We start from the raw sequence: 14366 nt of genomic DNA on the forward strand, positions 1-14366 counted from the left end.
CATCGCTTCACTCTACACTGCATGCATGCATGCAACCTTTCTAAAGACTCAATATCAGGTGCAGTGTTAGTGAATAAAGACATACGTATAGACGACAGAAGCAGAGATACCGTCCTTCAGTATATTGACACACCTCTCACTGGCAAACCCTTGTGTTTAGGCTGAAAGTACTTTTACTGCTAAGCCTAAGCTTTCTATGAGCTCTCCTGTCATTTGTAAAGTGGGAATAGTAATCATTGTAAAATGTGTAGTTGTAGCTAAATTGAAATACTTGCACATATCAAAACATATGTATGGGATTTGTCAAATCAAGCATTTTCAGGTGGTCAACATTAAAAATTTTCAAAACACTATGTTAAACCTTTGAAAATTAAGAATTATGCATTAAATAAATCTAATATCTGATTAATATCTTTTTTGAAACCTCAACTTGGTAAAACAGGCTGATCATAAAATCTCATCATTCCTTGTCATTTGTTGTCCAATACAAAATACATGTATTTTACACTACACACAAAAACGTTAATTTACAACCTTTAACTCACAAAATTTCTACAGCACACCGTACAATAAAAGAAAGCCCTTGAATTTCTCTATCCAATTCCAACTGTACAAATGGGAAAATGTTGCCATAGCAACAGTTATTTACTGCTGATGATGACATAATACACACTCCATACATTAAACTACATACATTAAACTATTGGAAAATTTAATTATCTCGGCGGGAAAATCCCAATTTACAAGTTGTTATCCTCAACCAAATTCGCTAAATTTGGTATCATTCTACACAGCGAAGGATGCTTAATAAGACTCCGACCATACAAATTGTTAAACAGGTTAGTTTAAAGAAATATGTTTAAAAACACGTGTTTTTACGGGCATTCTGAACACGTAAATTTTGCGGTACAAGGCTCCTTTTTAGCTTCCCTTTCGTTACTACACAAAGAACTTACACATGAATCGAATCGCCTTTCAACAAGGAATCTGATAAACCAAACTTCGTGTCTGTCAACTAAAGTACATGGAAGTTATGGCGCCTGGTTTAGAAGACGGTGTTATTTTATACGAAACGGGCGTAACCCATTCGGAAATCCGGAATATCTTACACAAGTTTTGATATGCATGTGCTTTAAAGAATCAAATATTTCACTACAATGCAACACTTTCAGCACAAGGAGGCAATGTTATAATGTCATGACATCCTGAAGTGTGGGTTATAATGTTCGTTGAATTGCTTGCATGCAGCTAAAAGACTGCATCTCCATTGTTCACCTTTGTAAAAAGTCTCGCTCCCAAGAAAGATCCAAGGTTGAAGCCTCTGGGAATGAGCCACCTAGTTTGTTACTGCTAGCCCTTCGCCCAGTAAAAGAAGCCAAGAAAATGCTAATAATTATTTTAAGATTAAATTGTGATATAAGTGTGCTGGCTTAGAATCAAAGAAGGCACCTGCTGTACATGTAATAAATGCTAACTGTCACCACATGTGCTATGTAGAACCCACAATCATCTCTCATGCACTAAAGAATAAAAGGTCTGCATAAATTTGACCAATTTGCAGAGGCTACTTTGTTTTGTGATGTCATGTTTCACATGCATATATTGTCTGCGTTATTTATATATCAAGGATGGAAAGGAATATACAAGAATCAAAGGTTTTATTTGTGATTCCAAACATGGCACCAGTTTTTGAGATTTGGAACAGCCTTGACCACTATTTTACTCTCAAACATTAACTTTTAATAGTTAAGCCATACCTTTCTGTATTTTTGCTCCATTACCTACCTGCATAAGTTTATTAGTTACACTGTGTGATCAGTAGTGCCTCCTAGTATAGTATGTTCATGTTGAGCTGAATCCTGAAAACAGCTAAAAACTAAAAGTGGATTTTTTCTCAACAGAGTTAACATTTCAGCCAACCAGATTATTATTGGTAACAGCAAAGTTGTCAACAACAGGCACGTACGGTTTGGCTCCATTACAAGTTCGGGAAAGGGCTGTAATGGACACTGTACTTATATGGCTTCCCCATAGGAAATGTATTGTGAAAATTTTGATTGGCCATAAATATTATGTCAAACATTTGAACAACAAGATTTTGAAATATTTTTAGCGGGTCAAGCAGTACTACAAATGAGCCAAATTTCAAGATTGTGTGTAATTGCATCCATGAGTTATTAAATGTTTTTGAGGATTCAACTCAACGTGAACATACTATAGTATGTGGCACTCCATTACTAATTTTAGGGATTTTGCTGACTGACATAAATAGCTATCAAAAGTATCTATGGTAGTCCAATAGCTCATTCATATTTATAACACTGTGACTATCATGAGCATATAAACACAAGATTAATTATGCCAATGCATTGCAATCATGTGTGGTGATTATTTTTTGTAGGCCAAACTTCCCAGACGTTCATGTGTGGTTCTTCCAGCTGTAGTGATATTGTGGAGACAATTAACAGCAGGAGACTAGTTAGCTTTAGGAAGATGGTTCCACTGACGGTTTTTACCTTTGTAATACATTATACCAAGAGTTCATAATATATATACTGAGGAGAGTATCCTACTCTCATATACCCCTGTAGAAGGGCATACCATGAAGTTATGACGTAGCACTTCTGAGTTCACCTGTTTTTCTTTGTATTATTAATGATGTCATTAGTTGAACACGGTATCGATTGAACGCGTGCCTAACGACGTCACTAGCAACCGAATTTTCTCCAGCTCTAAGCGTTTCTCACCGAACTACAATTGTTCCTTCATGATATGGAGTAGGATACTCTCCTCAGTATATATATTATGAACTTTTGATTATACCAAGAGTTCATAATACAATTAACAGAGTATCTAGCTAACTGGAATACATCCAGGAAAATCACTGAGTCAAGTAACACATTAAGCCTGTTCACAGAATAAGGCCTTGACCTTATCAATACCAATAAGCACCAATCAACAGTTACAATGATTTTGTGCAGGCTATATTGGAAGCTGGATACTCTCTCCCTTACTTATATTATGAACTCTTGATTATACTGTGTGTAATTTTCAATTATGAATGTTCTATTGGAATGCGCGTGCGTACAAATAACGTGGTTTCAGGTGGGCAGGCAATAGAAATTTTTGTTAACTCAGCTAGTTAATGTGCGTTAAGCCCTGATCGCGGACATATTGTGACGTCACAATCGTTTAGGTATAAATACGTTGTGAGTGCGAGTCGACATCACCTTACAGGCGAACAAGAAGTGAGTGAAGAAATACCGGGTGGTAATCGCTCGCTAACTTGTTCAATGTGTTGTAGGTTCTATGTGGGGAAGAATTATCTTACTCTACAGGAAGTATGAACACAAACGATTCCAGTGCGCCGTTGAGGCCGGTGAAAAAGGTTCAATTTGGCATTCTAAGCCCAGAAGAGATCGTAAGTTATCGACCACGTGTATGGTCGGCCCAAATAATAAAAACACGCTGTTACCTTTAGAAACGAATGTCAGTTACACACCCGGGGGGTATTCAGTATCCGTACACGATGGAGGGTGGAAAGCCCAAAGTTGGTGGGTTGATGGATCCCAGGCAAGGGGTAATAGAAAGAACAGGGAGATGCCAGACTTGTGCTGGAAACATGACAAACTGCCCTGGCCATTTTGGTCACATAGAACTATCCAAGCCAGTGTTCCATGTTGGATTTCTGTCAAAGACAGTGAAGATATTGCGATGTGTTTGCCACTACTGCTCAAGACTGCTGATTGATGTGGTAAGTCGGAATGTAGTCTAGTCTTGCGTGGCCAGACCGTTATCTTGCCTCCTCTTTTTCTTTGTGAAGCCATTTGTCAGCAAAATAGCATCTGGTGAATTAGCATTGATAAAGTTGTGAATTTCCAGTGGATTTGATTTCATTGGCTAGCTGTACGTTGGTATGGCAGAACATAAATTTTACCACAAAGCTTCGAACAGGACTGATAACTGTTGCTATGTACGGCTACGTAGCATTTTCCTGGTAAGAACAGCAAGAAACTATGTTAACTGTTTGCCCACGAACGCAACTTTATCATTGCTAATTCATCAGACCCTATCTCAGCAACCAATGACATCACTAAGAAAAAGGAGACGAGATAGCAGTCTGGCCATGTGAGACTAGATGTAGTAATGGTTGTGTCTTGTTCAGCATTATTATGATTAATGTTTTATCTCATAGAATGATGAGAAAGTGAAAGACGCATTAAAGAAAACTCGCTCAGGAAATTCAGCAAGAAAGCGACTACAACTGATTTATGACCTATGTAAAAACAAGAAAGTCTGCGAAGGAGGTGATGTTATGGACACCAGATTTGATAAAGAGAACGTGTCTTCCAATAAGGTTGGTGGTATATTGATTTGCAATTTATGAATTTTATTATACTTAGATTCCTGGAGGATGTGGTAGATCTCAACCACAGATACGCAAAATAGGCATAGAATTAACAGCTGAATGGAAAGAGTTAAATGAGGAATCTCAAGAAAGAAAGATTACCTTATCAGCTGAACGAATTCACGAGATCTTCAAAAGAATCTCAGATGATGATTGCAAAGTGTTGGGATTCAATCCATTGTACACAAGACCAGACTGGATGATCATTACGGTATTACCTGTCCCACCACTGCCAGTTAGGCCATCCATTGTGATGCATGGCTCAGCAAGAAACCAGGTAATTATTTGTTTGAATGTATGCTAAGAACATTGTGTACCTGCATGTATGTTTAGGATGACTTGACTCACAAGTTGTCAGACATAGTGAAAGCAAACAATCAGCTGATACGTAATGAGCAGAATGGTGCTGCTTCACACATCATTTCTGAAGATGTCAGATTGCTGCAGTTTCATGTAGCTACTTTTTCTGACAATGAACTTCCTGGAATGCCAAGGGTAAATATATCTAAATAATTATATATATATATATTTATTTTAAATTGCATATACACATTTATTTTAGGCGGTACAAAGAAGTGGTCGGCCACTTAAGTCTGTTAAACAAAGGTTAAAAAGCAAGGAAGGACGTATACGCGGCAATCTTATGGGGAAACGAGTTGATTTCTCTGCACGTACTGTCATTACTCCTGACCCTAACTTGAGTATTGATCAAGTGGGAGTACCACGAACCATTGCACAGAACCTGACCTTTCCAGAAGTTGTAACCCCCTTCAATATTGACAGGTGTGTTGTGTATGGTCACTGTCCATTATAAAGTAAAATTCTTGTTACAGAATGCAGACTTTAGTTGCTAGAGGACATAACCAATACCCAGGTGCCAAGTATATCATTCGAGATAATGGTGAACGTGTTGATCTTCGATACCATCCAAAACCAAGTGACCTCCACCTACAATATGGATACAAAGTGGAGAGGCACTTGATTGATGATGATGTAATTATTTTCAATCGACAACCCACTTTGCATAAGATGTCCATGATGTGTCATCGTATTAAGATTCTCCCTTGGTCAACGTTCAGACTAAACTTGAGGTAAATGTAAACTATTATGCAGTCCTTCATGTTGTTTGTTATTTTATTCAAGTGTCACAACTCCTTACAATGCTGACTTTGATGGAGATGAAATGAACCTCCACGTCCCACAGAGCTTAGAGACCAAGGCAGAAATCCAGGAACTTGCTGGAGTGACACGAAACATTCTTACCCCCCAGTCAAATCGACCAGTAATGGGTATTGTGCAAGATTCTCTGACTGCTGTCTGTAAATTCACTAAACGGGATGTTTTCTTGGACAAAGTAACCATATATGTATATGCATGTGCAATAAAATCAAGTCACTTTGTTGTAAGGTCACCTGTATAAACTGGCCATGCTATACAAGGTGACCTGCCTAATGTAGCCATGCATCTCCTTAATAAGGTTGGGGAAATTTTGCCCCGAAATAAGTGGCCAGGCTTGTCCTGTTCTAGGTAATACTCTGTAACTATTGTGGCTTATTTAGGTTGACTAAAATGTAGCTTTATGTAAGCTGCATAGCACATGTGCTCTGTGATTTACTGAGCACCTACATAGTATTGTCATATTATGGTGAAATATTTGTTTTTATGGTAAATGTGGGAGTGTTTAGGCATGTGTGTGTGATGCATGCACATTTTATAGACATATATTATTTTTCACTGGCTTTATGTGTACAATAGCCGACGGTGATGAATCTGCTTATGTGGCTGCCCTCATGGGATGGAAAAATGCCTACACCTACAATTCTTAAGCCAAAGCCATTGTGGACTGGCAAGCAACTGTTCTCTCTCATTATTCCTGGAAATGTTAACCTAATGAAGGCTAACTCTGCTCATCCGGATGATGAAGATGATGGCCCATATTGTTATATATCACCAGGTGATACCAAGGTCAGTTTAGGCATTCACCTATATATATCCCATAAAGAGCAAGTGTTGTTTTGCAGGTTCTTGTTGAGAATGGAGAATTAATATGTGGCATCTTATCAAAAGACACCCTAGGCAACAAATCTGGGTCTCTGATGCATGTGATTGCAATTGAACAGGGACACGAAGTAGCCCAACGATTCTATGACAGCATCCAAACTGTTGTTAACAATTACCTCTTGGTGGAGGGGCACAGCATTGGAATAGGTGATACAATTGCTGATAACTTTACTTATACTGAAATCCAAAGAGCCATCCACAAAGCTAAGGTATTGTTAGATGAATAAGCTGGGTATATATCTGTTAATGTACATTGATCATCTAGGATGATGTGATAGAAGTTATCAGGAAGGCACACAACAATGAGTTGGAGCCAACTCCAGGAAACACACTGCGACAAACTTTTGAGAATCAGGTCAACTATATCCTCAATGCTGCTCGTGACAAGACTGGTAGCAGTGCACAGAAAAGTTTGTCAGAGTTTAACAACTTCAAGACTATGGTAGTTGCTGGCTCCAAGGGGTCCAAAATCAACATTTCACAGGTAAATCAAAATCACTGTACTGGACTGTTAACTTATGACTGCTCTCACAGGTTATAGCTTGTGTTGGTCAGCAGAATGTGGAAGGAAAACGTATTCCATTTGGCTTTCGTAAACGTACACTGCCTCACTTTATCAAAGATGATTATGGCCCTGAGAGTCGTGGATTTGTTGAAAACTCTTATCTTGCTGGGCTAACTCCTAATGAATTTTTCTTTCACGCCATGGGTGGACGAGAAGGACTGATTGACACTGCTGTAAAAACTTCTGAAACTGGTAAGACCTTTATTTAAACTATATATACACTTCAAAACTGTCTGTCTTACACTAGGTTATATTCAGCGTCGACTGATCAAAGCAATGGAAGGCATGTTAGTACACTATGATGGGACAATCCGCAATTCCAACTCTCAGATGATTCAGCTGCGTTATGGAGAGGACGGAATGGATGGTGCTCTTATGGAGTTTCAACAGATACCTATTATCAAACCTTCTCATGCTGCTTTCAAGAGAAAGTTCTATTTAGATCCCACCAATCACAGGTAAAATGCACAGCCTCCAAACAATAATACGTTAGCTACTTGTATGTAAGCAACTCGCTTACTTTATCCATATTAAGTAATTTTTCTCTGCTATATACGATAGTGGGTTCATAATAGGGATCGCCCATGTTTTTTGCAAACACTCTAATAGAACACACGCCTAAAAACCACTTTAGAAAGCATCCTCCAACTCAAAACCACCAGTCTGGTGGTTATTTACAATTAGTATTGGTCCACTAGTAAGTATCAAGTGAAAAGGAAACTGTATGTGTATTTGGGACAAAACTGAAATTTGCTGTTTTGTTCATCTTCATATTATTTTCATAATATTTTGTTTCACTCATGTACAGCAAAAGTTATTCACTTTTTCGTGCTAAAAACTATGTAGCCATGTTTACTAAGTCCTTCCTCATGTCGACCTATTTTTGATTTCATTTTCGGGTGGAAACAGCCCAAAATGCCATTACGCATGAGAAGCCATACAAGATCGTGGTCGGGGTTAAGTTTTTTGGTGTGCACTGTTTGTGGCTAATAGAATCTGTCTTTATTATTAAACGTATAGGCCAGGAATCTTATGTGTGCTGAAGACTTTGTTGCAAGGTGGTTTTTTCTCTCCGTGATTATTGTACGTGGGCGGTTATCCAGATTAAATACTGTAATAGAGCAGTCACGTAAATACTCTAATAATGCAGTCAACAACAATTCCTTGCACTGAATTTGACATCTATTAAAGGCACCAGTATAATGTGAATTATAGCTCATATTAGGAGACTCTCATTCTGTATGCAGATTGCAATTTGATCAGTTTCATGTGTGTTCTGAAACATTGACGGCACTATGCAGAATGCAAAATTGCACTATTCACAACAGTCTTCATTATCAATCAATAATCCATTAATGGATTAATAAAAAGTACATAAACTAGATGAATAAAAATTGGAAATTTTAAAATAGGAATAGGGTTTTCTGAAAAAAGCCACGAAACAAGAAGGGATCGCTTGGGTGGTAATGTAAACCACAAATCCCTATTTTGACTGGTTTCAAAATGACAGAGCATGTAACTATGTAAAGGCTTATGACAGAGAGTCAAAATAGGGATTTGTGGTTTATATTACCACCCCAGCGATTCCTTCTTGTTTTGTGGCTTTTTTTCAGCGATCCCTATTCCTATTTTAAAATTTCCAATTTTTTATTCATCTATATATAGATGTTATGCAAATTTTTCCATTGTGTTATACAGGCAGTTGAGAAACAGTTTCCAGGAGGATGTGGTACGAGACGTTTTGACATCAACTGAAGCTCAGACAAGTCTTGAACAAGAATTTGAGCAATTGAAGAAGGATAGAAACACTATGAGAGAAATATTTCCTTCTGGAAACAGCAAAGTATATAAATATCACCATGCATTTTATTTTACTGTGTCTGCATACTATAATGTATGATAGGTTGTTCTCCCAGTAAATTTGCTCCGGCTTATCTGGAATGCCCAGAAAATCTTTAAGATTGACATGAGAGCACCAACTGATCTTCATCCAGTAAAAGTGATTGAAGGTACTACTAACACAATATTGCTGTATCTTGACAATAGAATTGAGAGTATCTCTTGAGTGATAATTTCTGTATGCATGTTAATTGGTTGTTCTGAATAATTCCTGTATGCATGTTTAATTGGTTGTTCTGAATTTTACAGGTGTACAGGAGTTGAGTAGTAAGTTGATCATTGTTCATGGTGATGATGAGATATCCAAACAAGCTCAATACAATGCCACCTTACTCTTCAATATCTTACTACGAAGTGTTCTCTGCTCCAAGCGAGTCACTGAAGAACACAAGCTGTCGACTGAAGCATTTGAGTGGGTACTTGGAGAAATTGAAACTAGATTTCAGCAGGCACAGGTCAGTATTTGTAATATAACTTCAATGCACTGTGCATCTGTTTTCTAACACAGGCTCAACCTGGAGAGGCAGTTGGAGCACTTTCTGCTCAGTCCCTAGGAGAACCTGCTACCCAAATGACCTTAAACACATTTCACTATGCTGGAGTGTCAGCCAAGAATGTCACTCTAGGAGTTCCACGTCTCAAGGAAATTATCAATGTCTCAAAGAAACCAAAGACGCCATCTTTGACTATATTTTTGCTAGGACAGGCTGCCAGAGATGCAGAGAAATGCAAGGTAAATTAATTTAAATGTTAATAGTTCTTGAAAAATACATAGATTAAATAAATGTTGTATTATAGGATGTATTATGTCGTCTGGAGTATACAACCTTACGCAAAGTGACAGCCAATACTTCCATCATCTATGATCCTGATCCACAAAACACAGTTGTTACTGAAGATCAGGAGTTTGTCAACATCTACTATGAGATGCCTGACTTTGACACTTCACGATTGTCACCATGGCTGTTACGTTTGGAACTTGATCGAAAGCGTATGACAGACAAAAAATTAACAATGGAACAAATACACGAGAAGATCATAGCCACATTTGGTGATGACATTAACTGCATCTTTAATGATGACAATGCTGAGAAACTTGTAATGAGAATTAGACTGCTGACTGGTGATGAAGACAAATACCAGAGTGAAGTAAGAGCTTGCTATACTTTTGATACATACCTGTACAATATATTTCACATTTGCTTTAGGAGGAGCAAACAGACAAAATGGAAGATGATGTCTTCCTACGTTGTGTTGAATCCAATCTATTGTCAGAAATGGCACTGCAAGGAATAGAACAGATAGTAAAGGTACAGGAAATAAATATTCAAGCTGATACAAGCTGATTTGTTTCTTCCGACTAGGTGTACATGCATTTACCTAACCAAGATTCAAAAAAGAGAATAATAGTAAACGAAGAGGGTGAATACAAAGCTTTACAAGAGTGGATCTTGGAAACAGACGGCACTAATTTGATGAGAGTCAGTTGTAGTTTCGAACTATTTGAATTTATGTGACCGGATTTGCGAAAAGCGGTCTTCCACACACATCCAATTCTATGAACTCAAAAGTCCATAACTCAGCGCTCAAGAAACACATTAACCCGAAACTTTTCCCTTCCATTAAGCTATTTTGATGCTCACTTGTGACTAAATTTCAGGTCAATAGCCTTTTCCAATCATAAGTTATGAGTCGTCAAATTTGATAAATTGGATGTGTGTGGAAGACCCCTTTTCACAAATCTGGTCACATTAAGATTGTTTTTGTTTTTTTTTTAATCTAGGTACTCAGTGAACCATCTGTTGATCCAGTTAGGACATCTTCAAACGACATCTGTGAAATATTTTCAGTGAGTCTTTGCCACATTGTATGTGATAAGTTATTTGCATGTTTTCCCACACTTAGGTTTTGGGTATTGAGGCTGTTCGTAAAGCTGTTGAAAAGGAAATGAATCATGTAATTTCATTTGATGGTGCTTATGTCAACCATCGTCACTTGGCACTTCTTTGTGATGTGATGACTTGTTGTGGACATCTCATGGCTATCACACGACATGGTATAAACCGGCAAAATGTTGGGGCCTTGATGAGGTGCTCTTTTGAGGAAACAGTAAGTATATAGCAAGCACATTCATGACCAGATTGTTACAAATTTGTGCAGGTTGATGTTCTAATGGAGGCGTCAGCTCACGGAGAAGTGGACAATATGATCGGTGTCAGTGAAAGAATCATGCTTGGTCAGCTACCTCGCTGTGGCACTGGGTTTTTCGATCTTATGCTGGATGCTGAAAAATGCAAACTAGGCATGGAAATACCTAGTCACTTTGGAATGATGCCAGGGATGCCTGGGATGTTTACTGGTGCAGCAACTCCTGGGACAGCCATGACCCCATGGGGACCAGGTGCTACACCTCTTTATCAAGACTCTTGGTCTGGTGGTATGACTCCACACGAGGCAGCATTCTCTCCCACTGGTCGTTCAGATGGATCCGGGATGAGTCCTGGTTTTAGTCCTACCTGGAGCCCTGCACATGTTACATCTCCAAGGGGATATTCCCCATCAAGTCCAATGTACTCTCCCCAATCTCCTGATGGAATTTCTCCAGCAAGCCCAGGATACTCACCAGCATCACCTGGATATTCTCCCACAAGTCCTACTTATTCACCAGCTAGCCCAGGTTATAGTCCAGCCAGTGGACGATCATATTCGCCTGCTAGCCCATCATACAGCCCTACTTCACCCAGATATTCCCCAACCTCACCATCTTATTCACCGACCTCACCGTCGTACTCTCCAACATCGCCATCCTACTCCCCATCAAGCCCCTCATATTCACCTTCGAGTCCATCTTATTCACCATCAAGCCCTTCATACTCACCATCCAGCCCATCTTATTCACCATCGAGTCCATCTTACTCACCATCGAGTCCTTCATATTCTCCATCGAGTCCATCGTATTCACCATCCAGCCCATCTTACTCACCATCCAGCCCATCTTATTCACCATCGAGTCCATCATATTCGCCATCAAGTCCATCGTACTCTCCTTCTAGTCCATCTTATTCACCATCGAGTCCATCATATTCACCTTCGTCCCCAAAATATAGTCCAAGCTCACCAAAGTACAGTCCAAGTTCACCAACTTACACTCCTTCAAGTCCACAGTACTCTCCATCGAGCCCACAGTACTCTCCATCGAGCCCACAGTACTCGCCCTCAAGTCCACAGTACTCACCATCAAGTCCACAATACTCTCCGTCGAGTCCACAGTACTCACCATCAAGTCCACAATACTCACCATCAAGTCCGCAATACTCGCCATCTAGTCCACAATACTCTCCATCAAGCCCGCAGTACTCGCCATCAAGTCCCCAATATTCTCCATCGAGTCCACAGTACTCCCCATCAAGTCCACCTTCAAGCCCTCAATACTCTCCATCTAGTCCAAAATATTCACCATCAAGTCCAAAGTATTCTCCATCAAGTCCAAAGTACACTCCGTCTAGTCCAAAGTACACTCCGTCTAGTCCAAAGTACACACCAAGCACTCCAAAGTACACACCATCCAGCCCCAAGTACACACCATCAAGTCCACAATATACTCCATCTAGCCCACAATACACTCCATCTAGCCCACAATATACTCCATCTAGCCCGCAATATACACCATCCAGTCCACAGTACTCACCAACAAGTCCACAATATTCTCCATCAACTCCAGAATACTCCCCAGCAAGCCCTTCATATTCTCCTACTTACAGATAAACACTTAAGTGATTCAGTGCATAAGTTTTGTATGCATTGTACACTGAATTTCACCATTATGTATTTATGTTTTTCTTGTAATTGCTTTTTTCATATTCGTATGGGTGGTTATATCATCACATAATTTTAACTATTATTGTTAATGATTTTTTTATGTCAATCATAGATGTTACTTAAGGCTAGATAGTCGGAGTTATGAGCTTTTAAAAAGGCCTTTTTGTGCACTTGGATAAAAGCATGAAACTTAGCATACAGTTTGTGTATGACAAAGATTTATTTTTTGATAGGGAGCCACCTCAGATTTGACCTTTACAGGTAATTTAATGCTCAAAAGCTGTCAGTGTTGTCTATTTCATGTTTGTATGATCTAAAATCCACAAACTTGATGTCAAATTGAAGCATTTGCCCTAAAGAATAAGTTGGTTTTTACAGAAAGTCTATAGCTTACTCTGTTCAAGTTACAATGATTTTTGTGGTAAAATATGCCACTATTGTCTCCCACCCACGCACAATTTTGAAATATGTACAGAGAGAAGGTTTATTTTTTAAAATTAAGGCTTTACAGCACAAGTGCTGAAGGTCTGTAGGACACCTGGTCCTACAGCCTATTGAAATTTGTTGTATTTGAAAAGGTGGAGAAAGGAGAAAAAATCCATGACTGGAATGACCTAGACAGCCAAAACCTGCAGCCATCCGATTAATGCTCAAACGCTTACAGGATGTTCAATTTTATGTATATGTATCCTTAGGAACTATAGAGAGTGACTTATTATCTCAAAGTACCCCAGGTGGAACCAAATGGACATTACTAAATTTATTAAAACTTTACAGTACAAGTGCTGAAGGTCTGGTCCTACACCCTGTTTAAAGTTGATAAAGTGTACTTATTCTGTATAACAATTTGACATGTTAAATAGGCATGATATTAGGGATAGATCAATTGACTGCCATGGGTTACATGCCCAAGCAGGTCATTATTCTGAATGGTGGGTTTATGTGCGAGGTACAATTCGTGTAAATTTTGCAAATTCTTGATCCACTAAATTTTAGTTGCATGTTTTTGTATGAATTCACACATTTCGACTAAGCTTTCTGGATTCTACTTTTATTGAATTGTCATAGTGAAGACAATTGCTTGTGTTTTGTAGACTAAAGTTTGCAATTGCAGAAATTTTTGCTATAATAGATGGTATCACTAATGTTTGGTATCTATCACTGTAGAATATTTGAAACCACCCTACACAATAGCAACTCAGTATATCAGTGCATATTATACTATATAAGCATTGTTCTTATTATATTTTTTAAAGCTATTACTGTGAAACCTCTCTAATTCAACACCCATATCTAAACCAGAACATTCTTGTAATCTGGCACCAATGAAATAAAACTTTGTCTGTTTGATATTGCTTGATAATCCAACATCCCCGCACAGGTTTTTGAGCAAAATAATGGGTGGTGATATGGTAACTGATATATAATAGGAAAATTCTACACAGGCAACTAAACTAAGTAAAATGGATTTATTGCTCATACATAATGGTATGCAAGCTGAGTTCATAGTTTGATGTGAAAAACAATGTACATAGTACATGTAATACAATAGTGCAGCCCAAGAAGTTGGTGCATCCAACAACATCAATCATGGTTGACTAACACAGCCTCTAC

General features: G+C 38.5%; 1 protein-coding gene across 4 annotated transcripts in view; it reads left to right on the forward strand.

Moving 5' to 3' along the window:
* The window catches only part of LOC136240290 (DNA-directed RNA polymerase II subunit RPB1-like), a 30493-nt gene extending 17635 nt beyond the window's left edge, over window positions 1-12858 (forward strand). For 3 of the 4 annotated variants that reach the window (XM_066031233.1, XM_066031234.1, XM_066031235.1), the window contains exons 2-25: window positions 2402-3248; window positions 3305-3421; window positions 3482-3754; window positions 4196-4357; window positions 4404-4685; window positions 4742-4903; window positions 4971-5191; window positions 5242-5499; window positions 5552-5762; window positions 6164-6373; window positions 6430-6678; window positions 6735-6953; window positions 7004-7226; window positions 7282-7492; window positions 8733-8877; window positions 8938-9043; window positions 9183-9388; window positions 9442-9666; window positions 9732-10082; window positions 10142-10243; window positions 10298-10414; window positions 10717-10782; window positions 10839-11042; window positions 11094-12858. In XM_066031233.1, the coding sequence (XP_065887305.1) occupies window positions 3344-3421; window positions 3482-3754; window positions 4196-4357; window positions 4404-4685; window positions 4742-4903; window positions 4971-5191; window positions 5242-5499; window positions 5552-5762; window positions 6164-6373; window positions 6430-6678; window positions 6735-6953; window positions 7004-7226; window positions 7282-7492; window positions 8733-8877; window positions 8938-9043; window positions 9183-9388; window positions 9442-9666; window positions 9732-10082; window positions 10142-10243; window positions 10298-10414; window positions 10717-10782; window positions 10839-11042; window positions 11094-12698 (5886 nt within the window). In that variant the 5' untranslated portion in view covers window positions 2402-3248; window positions 3305-3343 and the 3' untranslated portion in view covers window positions 12699-12858. Of the gene's footprint in view, window positions 1-430; window positions 840-2401; window positions 3249-3304; window positions 3422-3481; window positions 3755-4195; window positions 4358-4403; window positions 4686-4741; window positions 4904-4970; window positions 5192-5241; window positions 5500-5551; window positions 5763-6163; window positions 6374-6429; window positions 6679-6734; window positions 6954-7003; window positions 7227-7281; window positions 7493-8732; window positions 8878-8937; window positions 9044-9182; window positions 9389-9441; window positions 9667-9731; window positions 10083-10141; window positions 10244-10297; window positions 10415-10716; window positions 10783-10838; window positions 11043-11093 lie in introns of those variants that run through there. The other variant, XM_066031232.1, reaches the window with a different exon arrangement.
* Window positions 12859-14366: the final 1508 nt, after the last annotated feature.

The sequence above is a fragment of the Dysidea avara genome, chromosome 12 (genome assembly GCF_963678975.1).
Source record: "Dysidea avara chromosome 12, odDysAvar1.4, whole genome shotgun sequence".
NCBI lineage: Eukaryota > Metazoa > Porifera > Demospongiae > Dictyoceratida > Dysideidae > Dysidea > Dysidea avara.